General features: G+C 46.1%; 1 protein-coding gene across 8 annotated transcripts in view; it reads right to left on the bottom strand.

Moving 5' to 3' along the window:
* SHLD2 (shieldin complex subunit 2) overlaps positions 1 to 20,060 on the bottom strand; it is a 1,351,673-nt gene that overhangs the window by 536,722 nt on the left and 794,891 nt on the right. For 7 of the 8 annotated variants that reach the window (XM_069610780.1, XM_069610781.1, XM_069610783.1 and 4 more), the window contains one exon: positions 10,371 to 10,505. The exons of the other annotated variant lie outside the window; for it this stretch is intronic. In XM_069610780.1, coding sequence (XP_069466881.1) covers positions 10,371 to 10,505 — 135 coding nt within the window. The remainder of the gene's footprint in view (positions 1 to 10,370; positions 10,506 to 20,060) is intronic. 8 annotated transcript variants of the gene reach the window in all.

The raw sequence follows: 20,060 nt of genomic DNA, 5'->3' as shown, positions 1-20,060 counted from the left end.
GAAAAACGGGCGGGGAAATCCCAGACACCACCTGGAAAATCATATACAAATTGATGTTCTCTGGGAATTTATACACTTCAGCAATGGAGCACAACTTTAAGCTACTTCACTGCTGGCATCTGCCCCTCTTGACAATGTTAAAGATGTTCTCAGGATCTTCCCTGCTTTGATCTAGGAAATGTGGTCATGTGGGGTCGTGGTTTGAGCAGAAATACTTAGCTGGATCAAATACACAGTAGGAATTGCCCCGGACCTGGACCCCCTCCAGATCTTGTTGGGCGCCACAGACATTAAAAATCGTGAGCTCAGACTCCCGAAACTTGTAGATTCAATGCTGAGAGGGGGGAGAGTAGCCTTGGGACAAAACTGGAAGGACAAAGTCACACCGTCAAACAAACAACTGATAGTAAAATTATGAGACATCTTTACCTATGAAAAACTGGCAGCGATGGTCAACAACTTCGTGGAGACATTCTACCTTGAGTGGGGAATCTTTATGCTGAAATGTGGTTGTTGAAGCATAAGCCTTTCACATGGTCCCCGGAGTAAGAGTGGATGTCAGCCTCTGAGCCCTCCACCAGGGGAGATTATCATTGAACACAGGGGTTAATGTGAAGAAACCTTGCCTAGGCCTGATGCGGCACCTTTGCCCGATTGTGTGTCCATGTTGTCCTGTCACCTGGAAGGAATGATCACTGTAACTTCATTCGAGGGGGGTGGGTAATGCGGTGGGGGTGGGAGGATGTGGAACGTTGTGTTTGTATCTTTGCTGACATATTGGGATTGTGTATCTTTTTGAAAATGCAAAAAAACGGGGGTCGGGGCCAGCGAGTGCGAGAAGAGGACTTAATTCCTCAGAGCTCTCGAGAAGCCAAATCCTGAAAATATCCTGCAATTTGGGCATTATAACGATTAAAAACCACATCCACACACAGCGGAACCTCTGTGGACTGAGCTGCTGTGCTACTGGACTGAACCGCAACACTATTCGCACACAATGTATCTTTCATATAACCATGTATCTGCCAGCTATCTGCACAGTCCTACTGAGGACTATCCTACACTTGCTCATCATGCTAGATGCCTCACATTCTGCCTTCCTTGGTGTCTGTGACACCCCTGAACAGGTCCAAAAATTCAAATTACATGACCACTAGACCATGCAATCTCGCCCAAAGAAATTTCAAACTTCCTGCCAGACTCCCCAAAATCTATGAACCTACAGCCAAATCCCTACACCTCCTCTCTAATAACCTGTCTAGTAACCGAGGAAGTGCCCAGCTAAAAACCTTGTTCTACCTGATGGCATACCCCTTAGACATAGGCCCCAGAAGCCAGGCTTACCTGTCTAAGCTCCCACTAGGACCTATACCTGATGCTAGTCTAACCACACTGACTGAGTTAAATATGTACAACACCACTCCTGGCAGATACATACATCCTAGTTACAGGTCCCCTGAGACAGCTACCTTTGTATCACTAGCATGTGCTACACTTAGCAGAAACCTTAGAGTTAATGCTAGACTAACCAAATTGCACGAACCTCTCCATAGGTCTCTTCCCCCCCACTAACCTCAAAACGAACTATCAGCAGATTAGGATACCATGCCCTACTAGGCTACCATTGCCACCCCCTACACCCAATTCTGATGCCTGCCCAACTTTTAATAACAAGCCTAAGCCACCTAATACATCTACTACTAAATCCCTCCAAGCTACAGGTGTTACTAAGACCCCATCCATCACAGGAGCACTCCTGAATGTGAGATCGCTTGTCGCCCATGCCCTTGACATAGCCGACTTAATCACAGAAGGCAACCTTGATTTTGTCACGATTACTTATACATGGCTACATAATGCCGCAGGACCTTCGCTTATGCTAGCCATCCCTGACGGTTACACGATAGTCAGACAACACCGTGAAGGTGCAAGAGGTGGTGGTATCGCCATTATTTACAAAACGAGCCTCTCCCTCAGACTAGTCCCTACCCAATTGTTTCAATCATGCAAAACCCTATCTGCCAAATTCCAGATAAATAATACTCAATCACTCACTATTCACCTATTATATAGACCTCCAGGCCCTCTAGGTACCTTTGAAGAGGATCTCCATAACCTACTCACTAACAAACTTAAACCATGTTCTCAACCAATCCTTCTTGGGGACTTTAACCTAGGTTTCCAAGACATTACGGACACTAATGCCTCAGTGGTAGCCAACATGATTCACGCACTAGGCCTAACTCAAAAAGTTGACAAACCCACGCACTTGAAGGGGAGAACGCTAGATTGGATAGCAGATTGTAACTGCTCAGCCATTATCTTTTCCATAATGCCCTTACCCTGGACAGAGCACTCACTGGTGTTCTTCAACCTAGCCACCTCCCGACCCAACCCTATGGCCCCTCTACTAGCGCCACCATGTTTAACCAGAAACAAAAAATGCATTACTGTAGAGAAAGTTATCCCAGCTATATTACCCACCCTCAACGCACTAACAGAAAATCTAAATCCCAGTACCTTAGTGCATGAATTCAATAATATTATGCTCTCTACTCTAGATAAACTGGCACCTCTCAAACTTAGATCAAGCAAACCTAGAGCTCATCTAAACAAATGGTTTACACCACAGCTAAGAGACCTACGTATCCTGAAAAGAAAAAGTGAAACCATTTGGAGGCTCTGCCCTTCAATTGATAACAAAGCTAAATTAACCTCTCTCTCTGCGCTATACAAGTTTGCCAGGCAAAACGCAACTCGTATGACGATCGTATAGCCAAATCTAATTCTAGTATGAAAGAGCTCTTTTCCATACTAAAAGAACTTGAGTCTCCAATCGCCATACAGGACACCTGCACCAAGGACAAATCCTGGTGCACAGATATCCAACAGGCCCTAGAAAATAAAATGATCACACTCCAAAATAAAATTCAGCTATAAAAAGAAACACTGAATATTCAGGATTTGCCTAAAATGCCCACACTAATAATCCTTTGGCACATAGCAATACTTTTCACTCCTCCAAAATGACTACACTGGAAGTAGATAAAATCATCCTTTCGCTCAAACCTTCCAATTGTAAAGGTGACATCTGCCCAGCACAACTAATAAAAGACGCTGCCAGAGAATTATCTCCCTTTATCATTAAATTGATTAATGCCTCCTTTGCCTCAGGCACTATCCCTGCCAACCTTAAACAGTCCTGTGTGCTCCCCTCCTTAAAAAGCAGACCTTAGACCCCCCTCATCCCTACCAATTACCGCCCCATTACCACGGTACCGTTTCTTCTTAAGATACTGGACAAAGCTGCGTACAACCAGATTCAATCGGGCTTCCGTCCTTTACATGGAACAGAAACTGCCCTAATTGATTTGAAATCCCAAATTGACGAGCTGAGAGACCAAGGGAGGACAGTACTCCTGCTACTTCTGGACCTCTCAGCTGCCTTTGATTTAGTGGTTCATAAAGTTCTCTGTAGTCACCTGGACTCTGCCGCCCATTTCTCGTCGGAGGCAGGTGGATTGAGTCATTCCTGAGCGGAAGAACCATGAGAGTCTTCTCTCCCTCAACAGCTGCAGATCCCACCCCTATCTTGTGTGGTGTCCCCCAGGGCTCTTGTGTCTCCCCAACTCTATATAACATCTTCACCAAGCCCCTGTTTGATGATCTGGACCATCTAGGTATCACCTACACTAACTATGCAGATGATACAAAGATCCTCCTCCCGCTTTCTGAGGATCATGTGAAGGACACAGAATTGGTGAACAAGGTATATCTTATCATCCAGGCATGGATGGCCACTCATGGCCTCTGTCTGAACGATGATAAGACTGAGTTGATAATCTTGGGCACCCACGCCAATATTAAAAAAAGGCCAGGAATTCTCCTCCTTCACTATAGATGGGAATATCATCCAAGTGTCCAAGGAAGTAAAAACCCTTGCATTCTATCTTGATTCCACCCTATCACTTGATAAACAGGTATAATCCCTTGCCTCCTCTACAGCCTACACCTGCAAGTTGTTAAGAGCCGGTAAACCTTTTCTTTCTAATAACAGTTGATTAATCCTGGCCAGAGCTTTAATACTCTCCAGAATTGATTACTGCAATGCACTATATTCCGGAGCCAATAAAACAATAATTCAAAGATTACAAACATTACAAAATAATGCCTTGAGAGCAGCATTGGGCATAAACAAAATAACCCATATCTCCTCTGCCAGATGCCATCACAAATGGCTGACCACTTATAACAAAATACAACCCATAAAGCCCTCAATAACTCCACCCCCAGATACTTAATAGACAAATTTCACAGGAGAACCTCTCTCAGTCCGGCCAGAGCTGTCAATTCTAACTGTTTGATAATACCTAACTTCAGACTCACCACGATCGGTGGAAATAGCTTCCCTGTAAAGGCTACCAAAACGCGTAACTTACTGCCACAAGACCTGAGAGGGGATCTGCCTTACCTTCGCTACAGAAAAAATGTAATTCAACTCCTTACCTCCACTGACCTTTAGCTGACCTGTGTCACCTACCTCCGACTGTAATCATTCGCGGCATACCTGGCAAACCATACTGTATATTTCTGTAATTCCGATTGACCATACCTTGAATAGTGTATATTTTGTAATTATCTGTGATCTAGAGACTTTTATTGTACACTTCATATCATTCTATGTTGTAACCATGTAAGCTTTGCATTTTCTTATTGCTGCGCCCTGAGACCCATGGGTCTGGTGCGCATAAAAAGTGAATAAAACAAACAAACAATCTGTTGCGAAACTCAGCAGCGGCTGACTGCGACAGCCCGGCAAGATGGCTGCTGGAGCAGCAGACTAGAGGAGGTCGCGTAGCGTGGAGCCGGCCCAGCGGAAACAGACGTCCTGCCCCTCCGGTGCCCTGCACGAACTGCTGGCAATACTGAGGAGACCGGGTGCAGGTGCCGAGCCTGAGGATCGCCCCCAGACGGAACCAAGCATACACGCAGGAGCGGACCGCATCAGTGGGTGGGTCCCATTGTGGGCAGTCCCGCGCCGTGAGGGAAGAGACCCGCCGGTGGATAGTGTTGGGCTCCCATGGGCGGTGTCGGGCCCCCACTGGCGCACTACCTCGGCAGTGGCAAACCCCAGAGCCCCCGCATGTGCACTGCTGCAGCCGAGCAGAGGACTCCGGAGACCGAGGTACACCATCCCTTTGCCCCGCGTGACAATAGCAGCGGACTGGGGCCGGCTGGGGTGCGGCTGCTCCGCGGGAGGGAAAAGCCCCACGCTTTGATTGAACGGGCCCATCGAATGGCAACTGGCAGGAAAATCCTGGGCGCTCCGCCCAGCACAGTAATAGCAAAGCGCCTGAATTATAGAGACCGGGACGCAATACCTCAAATGGCCAGAACCAAGGGCTCAATAACATTCAACGGCTCCAATATAGCCTTTTTCCCGGATTTGACCAGGGAGGTGCAAAAAGCAAGGCAATCCTTAGGCCCACTGAAAAAACGCCTCCAAACCTTCAATATAAAATATGGACTCCTATTCTCAGCACAACTGAAAATATACTTTAACGGAACGACTGTGCACTTCACAGACCCAGCTGAAGCATGGAATTAGGCGATCGAACAGGCGACAAGGTAATGACAGGAACCGACTGAGACAAAAGAGAGCGCCCACAACAGGAGCCGGAAGCGCAGCCAAACAGAGACAATGACTAAGATGAAGGACATGGCACCGACCCACCAAACAGCGCACTGAACATTGGCATCATGCCCCGATAACACGTAAGCAACAGACAAACTGTGAACCCGATACCTGTATAGCTGGCGGCCCAGACCGCGTCACCCCCATTGTTGTTGTTAATTTTCTAGCGATTACATACCAATATGTATGAGAGCTAAGAGATGAATGAGAAGTATTAGTAGTTTGTAAATTTACAAGAGGGCGACAGATGCTTCAATTGGGGATGAAGTCTAGGGAGGGAGGTGTTGGGGATGAGTTCTTAGTTTATTGTTTTTCATACAAAGGTATTGAGATCATACTGTACATGAGCACAACACAGACAGCGCAAATGGTAACACTCGCAAAACACACCTAGCAAAGCACACTAATAACCCACAAAGCCCATATACCCAATGGCGATGCCAACTGCAATAACTAACAAGCGCTTGACACTTCTGACATGGAATGTCAATGGACTAGGGTCTGGCATCAAAAGACGTCTGGTGTTGCAATACATAAACAGGCACACACCGGACATAGTACTCCTAACAGCAACTCACCTAGCAGGGACGATATGCAATCTCTTCAAAAGATCTAATTACTGCACTGCAGTGCACGCAGGCTTCTCCATGGGAGCCAAGGGAGTGCTGATTCTAGTCCATAAAAGGCTGCCATTAAAGATATCCAAGGTAACGCACGATACTGGGGATAACACGCTAGATCGTACACATATATGGGGATGAAGTCCCACAGCCAATACGAAACTAGTGACCTTTGCCTCCGCACTGGGCTTGATAGACGTATGGTGTGATCAGCATGAGGACACACGGGAATACTCCTTCCACTCAGGCGTGCATGCCTCACTGTCCAGAATAGATTACTTCTTTCTGCCAGCCCACAATATCCATAAAGCACACAGTGCGTCCCTACTCGCTAGTGGCATCTCTGACCACTCCCCACTAATGATGGAACTCGAAACGGAAAGACCACGTCCCAAGCCCACTTGGGGACTTAATAACTATTACCTAGGATTCCCAGACCTGTTGGAAAAAATAAGCAATACCACATCCACTTACTTTGAACTGAACAGGGGTACCGTGGACGATCATGGAACACTATGGGAAGCCTACAAACCAGTACTCAGAGGGGAAATCTTCGTACGGACAGCAGCACATAAAAGAGCATACCGGGAAACATTAGTAGAAGCAGAAAAAGAAGTGGCGCGCAGGGAAACACAACACATAGACAATAATACACCAGAGACGAATAGAGAACTGATACTGGCACCGAACAAACTACACAATCTGTCATTAGACTGTGCAAAAAAGGCACACAAAGCCATGAGAGCAAGGTTGTACGAAACAGGGGAGAAAGCAGGTAAATTGCTAGCTTGGCTGGAAAGACAGGATGAGTAACACCAGGAAGTCAGACACATTAAAATTGTAAACGCAGATCTAGCCACAACCGATAGCGAAATAGCTGAATGCTTTGCAGCCTACTATGAGAAGCTCTATAGCGCCCCGAATACCCCAAGCGAAAATACGCCACTAGATGAAGTCATTCTACCCTCACTGAATGCCGAACAAGCCGGCACACTTGAGAGCAATATCTCAGAAGAAGAGATATCCGTAGCCATCTCCCAACTCCAATCAGGCAAAACCCCAGCCCTGAACGGCTTTCCGATAGACATTTGAAAAAAATTCAACGTGGAAAGTATTGTACCTCACCTGCTTAATATGTTTGCTTAATATGTTCGAATCCTCGAGAAAGGAAGGGTTACTCCCAGCAGATTTACGCAAGGCCACCATAATTGTAATACCAAAAGATGGCAAGCCCCCGGACGAATGCAGCTCCTATAGGCCCATATCCCTGATAAATAGTGAGGCTAAGATACTGGCGAAAGTACTCGCCAATAGACTTCAAAAGTAATCTCTTTCCTGATCCACCCGGACCAATGTGGCTTTATGCCGCAACGTTCCACAAGAATGCACATCCGTAGGTTACACCTAGCGCTGGAAAAAGCGCCTACCCTGCAACAATTACTGGTGCGATTGGCTATCGATTTTGAGAAAGCTTTTGATTCAGTATACTGGGAGGCGCTGTGGGCAATCATGAGAAAAATGGGCTTTGGAGAACACTTCATACAATGGGTCCAACTCCTGTATAATGCCCCCATAGGGAAGTGAGAGTGAACGGCTGGCCCTCACGTAGCTTCCGATTGGGGAAAGGCACCAGGCAGGGATTCCCACTATCAGCAATGCTGTTTGCCCTGATTATAGAGCACCTTGCTATAATTTTGAGGAATGCACCGACGTGGTCAGGTTTCCATGGGGTCGAACCTGGGAAGTCAGAGTCTCTCTATAAACCAATGATCTGCTGATTTATCTGGGCAATCCGGCGGTCTCCTGTCCCATACTCACACAAATACTGATACAATACGGCAGATTCAGTGGCTTGAGAGTGAACTGGAGTAAATCAATACTGTTCCCGGTTAAAGGAATAGACTGTATACCTCCTGAAGGCTCCCCTTATAGGCTAGAGATGGAACACTTCCGATACCTGGGTATCCTAATCACGAACAGACTGGAGGACTATGTGACTGATAACTTATACCCAATTATGAAACGCTTCACACAAGACGTAAATCATTGGGTGACACTGACCCTATTAGGAAGAGCGGCACTCTTTAAAATGCTAGCCCTACCCCGCTTCTTGTATATCCTAAAGAATGCCCCTCTACAGATCCCCACAACTGAATTTCGTAAAATAGATAAGACACTATGGAAACTACTATGGGGGGGGGACACCCAAAGATAGCACTCACCACGCTCCAACGATCTGTATGGGAGGGAGGGTTTGGGCTCCCAAACATGCAAATATATTATTGGGCGAGCCAGATGGTGGCTGTAAACGACATACTACATGGCAATCCAGAATTGCCGCACATACGAGCAGAAATAGCAGTAAGGCATGGCGAACCTCCAGTTGAAACCCTGTATAAGGTGGTGAGCCGCCCCCCCCCCTGCGCACAATACTGCCCACACTACCCAAATTTGGGGCGAAACACAGACACATAGGATGGGGGAACAAAATCACTCTGATACAACCCCTCTGGAATAATGCCTTTCTCCCAGAACTCCACAAACTACCCAAATGCCAAATTGGGGAACAGCGGGGATACATACGATCCAGCAAGTGATAAAAGACGGTAGAACCATACCATTCACTGAACTATCAGCCACGTATAATCTTCCACCCACTGAATACTACCATCACGCACTCACAAAACACATGTCAAGTCTTATTGACCACCCAAAATGTACACCGATAGAGAGAAACATTGTGTTGGACAGTGTGAATGTTAAGACTACGTCAACTATGTTCAGCGTAATCTCTTCCTTTGCCACAAAGGAATAGTGCAATTTGAAAGCAAAATGGGAGAAAGTTGTGGGCATGCTACTGCCTGAGGAATGTACCCCAGAGAGACGGCAATATCGGCTATAATCCGGCTAACCCAACTGAAAGTGCTACATAGAATATATTACCCACAAACAACACTATACGGCTGGGGCAAGACCACAGAGGCCAATTGTCTATGCTGTAAACAAGAAGAGGGCACGTTCTTTCACATTTTGTGGCAATGCCCACGCATACAATATTTCTGGCAAAAATGTTGTGACAGGTTGTCTCGGGTAATGGGCCAGACGATCCCAAAGGAACCAAAACTCTTGCTGTTGAGGATTGAGGAGGCGGGAGAAATGACCCGCTTTGAAAGACTCTTGCTTTCAATAACCACAGGGCTGGCCAAGAGAAATATCGCACAATTATGTGGTTCAGAGATGACCCCCAATATGCCCAGTGGGTGACAGACATTGACGCCTGCATAGCGATGGAACACCACGTCTATACAGCCAGAGGGTACCCTGGGAAAGCCAGTAAAATTTGGCAGAAATGGGAACAAGCTATGTGATGATCAAAGGTAAATTGTACGACCCTGCTGCGCAAAGCCTATGGAACTACTATACAACATGGAGATACCCCAAGCATTGTCCTGTAACGAATGTCGTAACTAAATTATTGATAGAAACTGGTCACTATGCCTTTGATGTATAAATGAAATTTATGTTTGTATGTTGTAGGTTGTTGTCGTAAAGAAAAAACAATAATATGTGTTATTAAAAAAGAAAATGCCAACACACATCAAAGTAAAAAAAAGGACCAGTAACAATGTTACCTTCAATGTGGCCTCCTGCTCTGGGATCCGAAGTGCCGTGGTGAAATTAGGGGATTCTCCCCATACCGCCCTTTTCCCTACATCGCATAGCTGATGGTGGGGACCAGCTCCCTGAGTGGCCCCCTGCACACACTTTAAGAGCCAGGAAGGGAACATTACCACAAGGCCTTGCTAACGCATACTTGCAGTCTCTCACAATTTTACAAGGGTATCATTATGTAACGAAATAGGAGGAAAAATCAATCAATCAATCACTTTATAATTTGAACAAGTATGTGCACTGTGTATCCAAATTAAATGAAGATCTTTAAAAAAAGGGATTCCCGGAATATAAAAATTAAAGACATGATTAATATAGAATAGATATGCAATTCAAAGCACAATAAAACGATTTTTCTCAAAGCAAGGATTTGGCACACTCACCCCTTTTTCTTTGAATCTGTGTTTGCCAAAGAGTGCCAGTTCCCCACAAGACCAGTGTCCCATGTTTGCCCTTCATTTGTTCCACAGTCAGGATAACTTTCTTTTGTGTTTTTCCTTTGAAGAGGTAGATAGATTCTAGAATGGAGAGAAAACCGTACTGTAGATTTGTGCAAACTAAACGTGTCAACTGGAGGTTAGTGGGCGCAGCAGTATAGACTAATTCACTTTACGGATTTGTTTGCAGAAGTTGTTATGAGGGCAAGGCACCCCATGCACCCCTTCTACACTATTTCACCGCTCTTAAGTCCCCCACTAGCCTGAAATCTAATTTCAAATATATCCTAACCCTGCACCCGCCCCCTAAACAAGCTTTGGGAATGCCAAAGGTTTGGCCTTTTGTGTAGGCATGGGAAAAGCACTTGCCAGGTACTGGGGTAGTGGTATTAATTGACCATGAGCACCAGGGGACCACGCCGGTGGTGATAGTGCGGTGTACAATTATCCTTTAACATTAACATAACATTAACATTGACGGTAGCACCTACAAAATAGTGTGAGGGCATACATTAGTAGTGCCTGGAAAATGCCTAATACATATACACAAGCCAAAACTGTTGGCTTTTTCAATGCTTGTTTCAATGGGACTTCAGAGAAGGACAAGAATGAAGTGGCTGAGGCAGACCTGTAAAACATTTTTATTACACCAGTTGCACATTTACAGCTCCAATTAATTCATTAACTCTCAGAAGACTTTTTTGAAAAACTCTGGCTGGAACTTCCAGGGCAAAGTTTGATGGCAAGGGTTGATTAAAGCAGGCTCCAAGAGTTCCTCTGAGGAGATGTTTTGGGCGGGGAGGAACTTGGTAGAAATGGCCATAGGGATTAACATGGTCATGGGCAGTCAATGGGTGGGCAAATTACCAAAGAACACCTACAAGTTTTGTGTCCTTCTCCCTGTCTGTACTCCAATTAAATGGTTTAATTCTTTTGTGTTTAAACAATTGTTCATGAATTTACTATGCAAATGTACGGGAAGACGGTGGTGTACGGGAAGAAGGTGGAGATGTGAGAAAGGAATAGACTTTCAGTGCACGTGGTTTATAAATCTCTATTTCAGTGGCAAATCTAGTTGTCCTTGTCCTTCATCAGAATGAAAAAAAAGTTTTTCCAAAAACCTTAAATGGGACAAACTGGATTGCCACAATTTGTAGAATACTTAATAATAATGGTAAACACCTGTGGTCTCAATAACCCTTTCAAATAGATGGAACCTATTCATGCTCATCAAACAGTCTTACGCTACGCATGAGTTGGTGAAGAACATAGACACTTCCTTGCAATGGTGCTACCAATAAACACCGAAATACTGCACAATAGAGTATTTTCTGGCTTAATTACGCCAGGGTCCTAAATGTACATCCCAAAGAATTTCAACATTCATACTGAGAATGAACTTTGCCAAATAACCTGTTCTATGGGTAGGTTCCCACTTAGGAGGATATACAACCATGTTTTAGCTCACTAACTTTCAAAGAGAAGAAATATCCGTTTGCATATTAGTCTGGTCCCACTGAACTGGGCAGTCCAGCACCAAAATGCTAGGCAATTCTCATCTGAACAGAAGTACCAACAACAACCTCAGACATGTGTTGGACCTCCTCAGTGAGGTGAAGCTGTGCCTTTCTAAGCACAGGGAGCAAGGTGTCCACGTCTGGATTACCCTGGGTATATTAGGGTGAAACCCAAAGTCCCTAAACATTTCAACAAAGGTCTGGGAGCCCTTCTACCAAGACCAAACACATCCAAAACACCTGTTCTATGGGTAGATTTCCACTCCGGAGGGTATAAACCACGTTTTAGCTCACTGTACCTTTCACAGAGAAGAAATATCCATTTGCATATCAGAGGAGCTGCCACGCTCATCTTTAATTTTGAAAAACGTGGGGTTTCACTATAAGTAACTAAGGGTCATCCAGAAGTGGAACTCCTGCTCACTGTGCTTTAGAGAGGCTCAGCTTCACATCACTGAGCAGGTGCAACAAGGCTGAAATGAGTGTCTGGGACTGCTAATGGTACTCTTGTTCAGAAGAGACTTGCCTAACATTTCTGTGCTGGACTGCCTTTGTGGGTGGGACCAGACTGAAATGCAAATGGATATTTCTCCTCTGTGAAAGGTGCAGTGAGCTAAAATGTGGTTGTAGACCCTTCTGAGTGGAGGAAGAAATCCCACAGAACAGGGTATTTGACCCATGTGCCTTCTCAGTAGAGGGGCTCCCACACACCTTTAATTCTTTTTTTTTACATCACAAAGAAGGCACAAAAAAGCTTCAGTAAGTCAACTAAGGACACGCAAATGTATCAGAACACAGAATAATCCAATGTTTATATGCGCATCTCCTGATACAGGACCCATATTAAGAAGGCAGGGACTGTGTAGATGAACCAATGCAATGCAACCATTTTCACTGGATGATGTCGTACCCCGATGATACATCTACATCTCTCAGCACTTTAAGTTTATCCATCCATTGTTCAGGCCAAGACATATTCTGGTGCCAATTTTCAAATTCAAAAAGGAGATGCGGGGCTTGGAGTTGGAATTCAAGAGCCTGTTCACATACCTGATGGCTCCTGAAGGGCAGGTGCAGAATTTAGAGGGTTGAACAAGAAGGTGCCTTCTGTTACTGCAGCTGACACTGATGTTGTAACCCTTGTAGAAACATTGAGCCAAGAAGTAGGGAATTGGCATGCAGTATTAGACCTTACAAATGCTTTTCTTCCATTTTATTCGATGAATCAAGTCAAGAACAGTTTGCTTTTGCCTGGGGTGACAGACATTATATCTTCAGAAAATTACCTCAGGGGTATGTACACAGTCCATATGTATGTATGTCTATCAGGTATTACATGGAACTTTCGTTTACTTATTAATTGAATTCGAGCTGCTTTAGACATGTGCTTCTTTTTATGTGCCTACTTTTGCTCTCAGGGCAGCCAAACTGCCCATTGCAGCCCCTTCTGGCGAAGGCCCCCGCCTAGGCTAGGGGCAGCTCCACTTTAACAGCTCCAGGTGGTATCTGCCTGTGTCAGCCTGGGAAACAGGAAGCTAGCAGCCGTGAACCTGTATCATCGGACAAGGTAGCTGCAGTGCGATCAGCGGGGCAGCAATCACTGCAGCCCTCGAAATTGAACTGCCCCTCTAATTACTCTGTTATCCTATTGCACCACTCATAAGCATCAGTGACCCGTTTTGGCCATCACGGCATCTCTCTAGTACAGTCAAATTGTGTTGCATTGCTGTCTGTGTTGAAAGGGATCTTCGTGATTATTTCGTAGCCATACATTTCTAATTCTAAAATTACGAATTCAAAATGTACAGCACAGATTAATCATGTACATCACCCCCGCCCTTTATCCCTCCACCCTCCATCCCCTTAGACCTTAATCGTACGTGCGGCTGCACACTTACCTGCAGTCCCTCTCTGCGGCTCTTTCACTGCGACGTAAGTTCTGCCTCCCCATTGAGGGGTGGAACTTGCGCTGAAGGGTGAGTTTTTTTGGAAGCGGCAGACACCCCGCAACCCCCACATTCGATTCATGTCTTACAAGGAGTGGGGGACACCCCCGCTCCCCTTATTCGACATATTTGTATTTTTTTTCTAACAGCCATATTCAGCATTTTTGTGCATTCAGGGTTTTTTTTGTCGTATTTTTGGGTAATACTGTTGAAACTAGGCCTTTTTCCCTCTTTTTAGAAAAGTCAAATCTGGGTGTGTTTTTTGCATTACTGTCTGTGTTGAAATTAGGGTTTTCTCCCCTCTTTTTAGGAAAGTCGATACTGGGTCTTGCAGTGCACTACCCCCCTCCCTCTTTCTCCCCCCCACTTTAGTGTGTTGCCTTACTACCTCCCGTGTTCCTCCTGTATGACCACCCCCCTCTGGTGCGTCCTGAGGTGCTCGGCTGTTGGCTGTGCTTCCTCCGCCCTCACTCTCCCCTCCCTCATCTTTGCACCCTCTATGGTGCTCTCAATCCCTGCCATCCTCTCTAACTGCTACTCTATCTCCTATCCTATCCCTCTCACTAATCCTGGAAGGAAGAAGTTCAAGAGGGATATCCTGGTCTCCAACCCAGGCCTCCCTGTCGCTGATACCTACATCAGTGCTTCTTCCAGACAGACTCTCACCGACATCCTCTTTGTCGTTCCGACACATGAGCTTTCAACTCCTCATATGGTCTCTGTTCTCTCCCCTTTCTCCTCCTCTCCCATTAACGTTGACACTCGGTGGGAAGACCTCTTGCCCTCCTTCCGCTCCTCCAAAACCATCATTTAAGCCTATCTGAATGGCACCCTCCTGGTCCAGGACCCTCAGCCCAATCTCCTCCTTTTTGATAGGCGTCTCCCGCATCTTATCAACTTCCTTCCTTCTGCTACTCCTACAAGCACCTCTCTGGCTCCTCCACCACCTCCTTTTTCGGCCACCTCTCCGGCACCCGTACCCCTCCTCTATAGCTACTATGCCACCTCCTTCTACCATCTCTGCCCACTCTCGGGCTCCTCTACCACTTCTGCTGGGCTTACCTCACGCCGGTCTCCCACCACAGAAGTCATTCAAATGTGGCAACCTGCTCCATGTCGCTGCTCTCAACTCTCGCTCCGCTGCCAAACACACCTCTGACATCTGCCAACGCCTCGAAGAACTTGACCGGATGGCCTCCCTCTCACCAAGACATAGTTCACAGCCAGCTCTGTCACAAATTTTGACACTCTCCTCCCTGATGGCTATAAAATCCTCTCCGAACCCAGAACCAACCGGCCCAGAGGTGGAGTAGCTCTGATCTTCCTGGAGTGGGTCCCTGCTTCTATCATTCCTACGCATGCCTACTCCTCCTTTCAATTCCTGGTCTGCAGGATCTCCATCTCTTCTGGCCTCTCTCTGACAGTGGCCACCATCTACAGGCCACCTGGCCAGGTCTCCCTCTTCCTCTCAGAGGAGTCTGACCTCTCCTGTTCTCTTTTTGCCTCTACCTCTCAACTTCTCCGCCTTGGAGACCTCAACATCCACCCGGATGCTTCTAATCCCTTCTCTGGGCTCTTCAGCAACATCTGTGACACTCTCACTCTCTCCATTCTACCCTCTGGTGCGACACACTGTGTCATCTCCTCAGACATCCCCCTCTCGAATCCTCTCACCATTACTCTCTCTTGGACTGACCACCTTCTGCTATCCTCTAACCTGAAACTCTCTGTCCCCCAGGCTAAGCCCACCCCAGCACTGCCACCCACCTTCTTGATCATTCGACCCATGAAGCATGCGTCAGCGGATGCCTTTGCCACACATTTTTCTGCCCCTCCTACTCCTGCGGCTGACTTACACTCCGATATACCCCTCTCTAACCTGTTTCTTTCTATCTCCAACATGCTGGACATCCTTGCCCCTGTCATGAGAATCGGTCTGAAGCCTACCTCCAAGGGCAACTCTTTGTATGATATAACTCCAACCTTGCTGCCTGGAAACGCAAGTGCAGGTGACAGAGGAAGTGGAGGGCACTGGGCGCATCCTCTGACAAACTGACCTGCCACCTGCTCAAAATGCAAGACTCTCTGTCCTGTCCAAGAAGAGAGTCCACATCCAAACCCGCGTCTCTGCGGCCTCTAACAACACGGCCAAACTCTTTAAAAACTGCAAGGCGCTGGCCAATCCTTCTGCAATCTCCACCTCTCCTGTTCCCTCTGTGCAAAACCCAAGGGCTTTTCCCTATCAACCCTCTTGGTATCCTCTTCGGGGGTGGCCAGGGAGGGGTTATTGCTGTTGGGTCCAGACCCGGAGAGTGGGCCAGAGAGGGAGGAGGATTCCCAAGGTGAGAAATGGTGTCCCCCTTTCCTTAACACCTCCCTACCCGACATTCCCTTCACCATCATACACCATTATGAATCCTATACCGTTGCCCCCTCCCCAGTTCCAACTGGTACCAAGACAAAAGGGAGATGTAGGAGAACTGTGAAAAGGAAGTTACACATATCACCCCGTGTCCTACAGCAACAGGATATTCCCCCTTTTCCTGACAACATTGTAACTGATTTATCCATAATCACTAGGAAGCACTACAACTCCCATAATTCCTCCCCAATGTTTTTCACCAAAACCACTGAGAAGAAAAAGCAGCAAGTCAACCACTCACACGTGACTCCTGTTAATTATCCCAGCCAGTATAAAAGGTGGAGCACACAGGCACACTTTGAGTGAGCAGGGGATGCTGGAGGAAGCACAGGGGCCAGGAGGAAGGAACTGCAGCTGGAAGAACCCTGGAAGGCCTGGAGGACGAATGACTTCCAAAATACTGAGCCTGGGAGTACAGGGCCCTGGTTCTCTCTCTAGGCTGGACTACTGCTACAGCCTCTTTCTAAATCTGCCTTCCTATACTCTCCGCCCTCTGCAACTAATCCAGAACAGGACTGCAAAACTTGTCATTGGCCTCAAGCCCAGGGATCGTATCTATCCAGCCTTGAAATCCCTCCACTGGCTCCTGGTGGTGGCTAGGATCAAGTTCAAGACCCTCTGCATCGTCCACAAGGCTTTCTGGGGCCGGGCCCTCACTTCATTCAACTGTCTCTTCCAAAACACCTTCCTTCTCGAGCCCTTCGTTCAGCCACCTCCAACTCTGAGGGTCAGATGCTTCTCCAGGCAGAGAGTGAGGGGGTAGATCTCTCTCCTATGAAGGTGTCTCCCTCTGGAATGGCCTCCCTGACCCTCTCAAACTTGAGCCGGACCACCTGAAATTCCATAAGCAGCTCAAGACCTTCCTTTTCGCCTCTGCTTTTTTTCTGTGCTGAGCCCCCTGTCTGCTGCACTGACTGTATGGGGTTGCTGTTGGTACTCTTGTTAAGAAGGGCATTGCCATAGCATTTTGGTGCTGGACTGTCCATGTGGGTGGGACAAAGACTGATATGCAAATGGTTATTTCCCATCTGTGAAAGGTACAGTAAGATAAAGTGTGACAGCGGACTCTCGAGTGGGTACCTTCCCAAAGAACAGGTCAATGGGCCGTGTTCGTTGTCGCAGAGGGGTGCCTATGGACTATATTTTGATAATTTGAATATCAGTTGGCTTGCTATAATATAAAAACTATATTAAATCAGCAGGAGAATAAAATGTTTTGATAAAATCATAGTTTTACAATAAAATCATATCAGATTCAAATAGACCATATTTATAATTAAGCAATAAACTCTGATAGGCGGGGGCATTACCAGGTCAGGTAATGCCCCAGTAATGCCCCCGCCCAGAGGGCTTTATTGCTATTAGTATCCCGGCACATTGTATAGGGATAAACTTTCAAGTTGAGAAACAATGTGCTTGCCGTTTCTCAAGTAGGAAAACAAACTACAAAACACAATGGCCGTCATGGATCAGGGAGAAGGCAACTACAAGTAGGCCCTCTTCCCTTTCTATGGCAGCCATAAACACGATGGAGCTGCAAGCCGGGAACACAGAGTGTTCCCAGCACCGGCGAGGGATGAAGGGGCGCAAGGTAACTGGGGATGGATAGAGGATGTGGAAATTGGTGACGGGGATCGGTGAAAGGAGGCGACGGGGGCACACTTACCTTAGTACCGGCGGAGAAGAGGACGGCCTCCTGCTTCCAAGGAAGCTCGGTACAGGGGTTTTACCATTTGGTAAAACCCCTGTTCTGAGCCTGCTGATTGGCTGAGAGGCCGACACACCCTCGCCCCCCCCCCAAGCCGTGTAATTATCACATTTATTTAGACCACTCTATCTTCAACGTTTCCAGACCAAAAACTCCTATTCTAGACTCCCGCATTCCTCTGGCATGAACTCCCTGCATGTGAAGCGGTTTGCTAAACAGAGAGCTCGTGGTCGAGCACTTTCCTCAGCAAGCTCCGTTCTGTGACATAGCCTCCTGCTCCTGCTGCGTCTTGAGCAGGGCCTCCTTAAATTCTGAAAAAGCCTCAAGACCTTTCTGTGTTCCTCTTCCTTCTCCTCCTCTCTTCCCTGCTAATCATACAGTAGCATGGCTGATGTGCAGGGCCCTTATGTGTCCTCGGGGTCCTGGTCCCCCACATCTCTCATCCAAGTTGCTGCCTATATACTGCACTTGCTCAGGCTCACCCACCCCACGGGAGACTGCACTTACGTTTTTCTTTTCTTTCTTAGCACTTCACCCCGAGCACATCTCCATGAGCACCTGAAGGTTTATAGTCATAATGTCGACAAAAAAATGTCGACAGACAAAAATGTCGAAAAAATAATGTCGAAAATAATAATGTCGACATTCTATACTTTTAATGTAAAAAGTCATAATGTCGAAAAAAAAATGTCGACATTTTTTTTTCGACAATATGACTATAAACCCTTAACACTATCAACACCTCACCCAACACCCTCCTGCAACCCCCCCACACCCCACACCACCACCCTCCCACCCCTCATATGCAACACATTCTAATTATTTATATATTTATTTATTTATTTTTTCAATAAATAAATAACCAACAAAAAGTATCATTTACTATGGGGGGGTCCCCCCCCAACCCCCCCTCACCCAACACCCCCCTGCCACCCCACCACACCCCCTAACCACCCTCTCACCCCTCATACTCAACACAATCTAATTATTTATTTATTTATTTATTTATTTTTTCAATAAATAAATAACCAAAAAGAGTCTAATTTACTATGGGGGGGGTCCCCCCCCAACCCCCCCTCACCCAACACCCCCCTGACACCCCCCCACACCCCCCCCAACCACCCTCTCACCCTCATTCCCAACACATAGTAATTATATATTTATTTATTTATTTATTATTCAATAAATAAATAAACAAATAAATAAAAAGAATATTATTTACTATGGGGATGTCCCCCCCAACCCCTCTCACCCAATACCCCCTGCCACCCCCCACCCCTCATACTCAACACATACAACACAACAATAAATATATATTTATTTATTTATACAACATTTCGAAAAAATGTCGACATTAATGTAAAATGTCGACATTTTTGTATGTCGACATTATTGATTTTCGACATTAATTTGTCGACATTTTGACTGTCGACATTATTGATGTCGACATTATGACTGCACACCGCACCTGAACACCTTTTCTCTTACCCCCTCCCCTCTGCACTTGCATGTTCTGAACACCCACAATGCATAGTAGGTGTGTCTCCCCTCCCTGTTATTCTTATCATTTGTTTGTACTATCCATTCAATTATTGATCTCTGTTGTAATTAATTGTCTACCTTTGCCTGTCCCCACACCCTGTTGCCCTGTGGGCGCTTTGAAACAGTTTTGCTAATTGTATAAGCGCCTAACAAGTGACCAATAAATAAATAAATTAACTATTGATGACAGAATCTTTCTTGCAGCACCTTGAATAAGTATAAAATCGAACATTAAAACGATCAATCCTGGGCATTTTCGGATTGTACTTTTTGGTATGGGGAATTCCGTGTGCTTCATCAATTTCAAAATGATTAGGAAAGTTTATTTCGGGTAACTCTGGATAAGCTTGTATGGTCTACACTCACCTTTCCAAGAAAATAAAAAATGCTAAGGTTATATTCCAAAATAGTTTTGACCAGTTCAATTGCAAATCTCCTCATCGATTCGACCAAAGTCACAGTTGGCTTTCAAAAGCAATGGCATCCTTATTGTCTTTCATC

Source organism: Ambystoma mexicanum, chromosome 8 (genome assembly GCF_040938575.1).
Source record: "Ambystoma mexicanum isolate Mex_15411 chromosome 8, UKY_AmexF1_1, whole genome shotgun sequence".
Lineage (NCBI taxonomy): Eukaryota > Metazoa > Chordata > Amphibia > Caudata > Ambystomatidae > Ambystoma > Ambystoma mexicanum.
The sequence above is the reverse complement of the archived record's forward strand: the minus strand, read 5'-3'. Positions and strand labels throughout refer to the sequence as shown.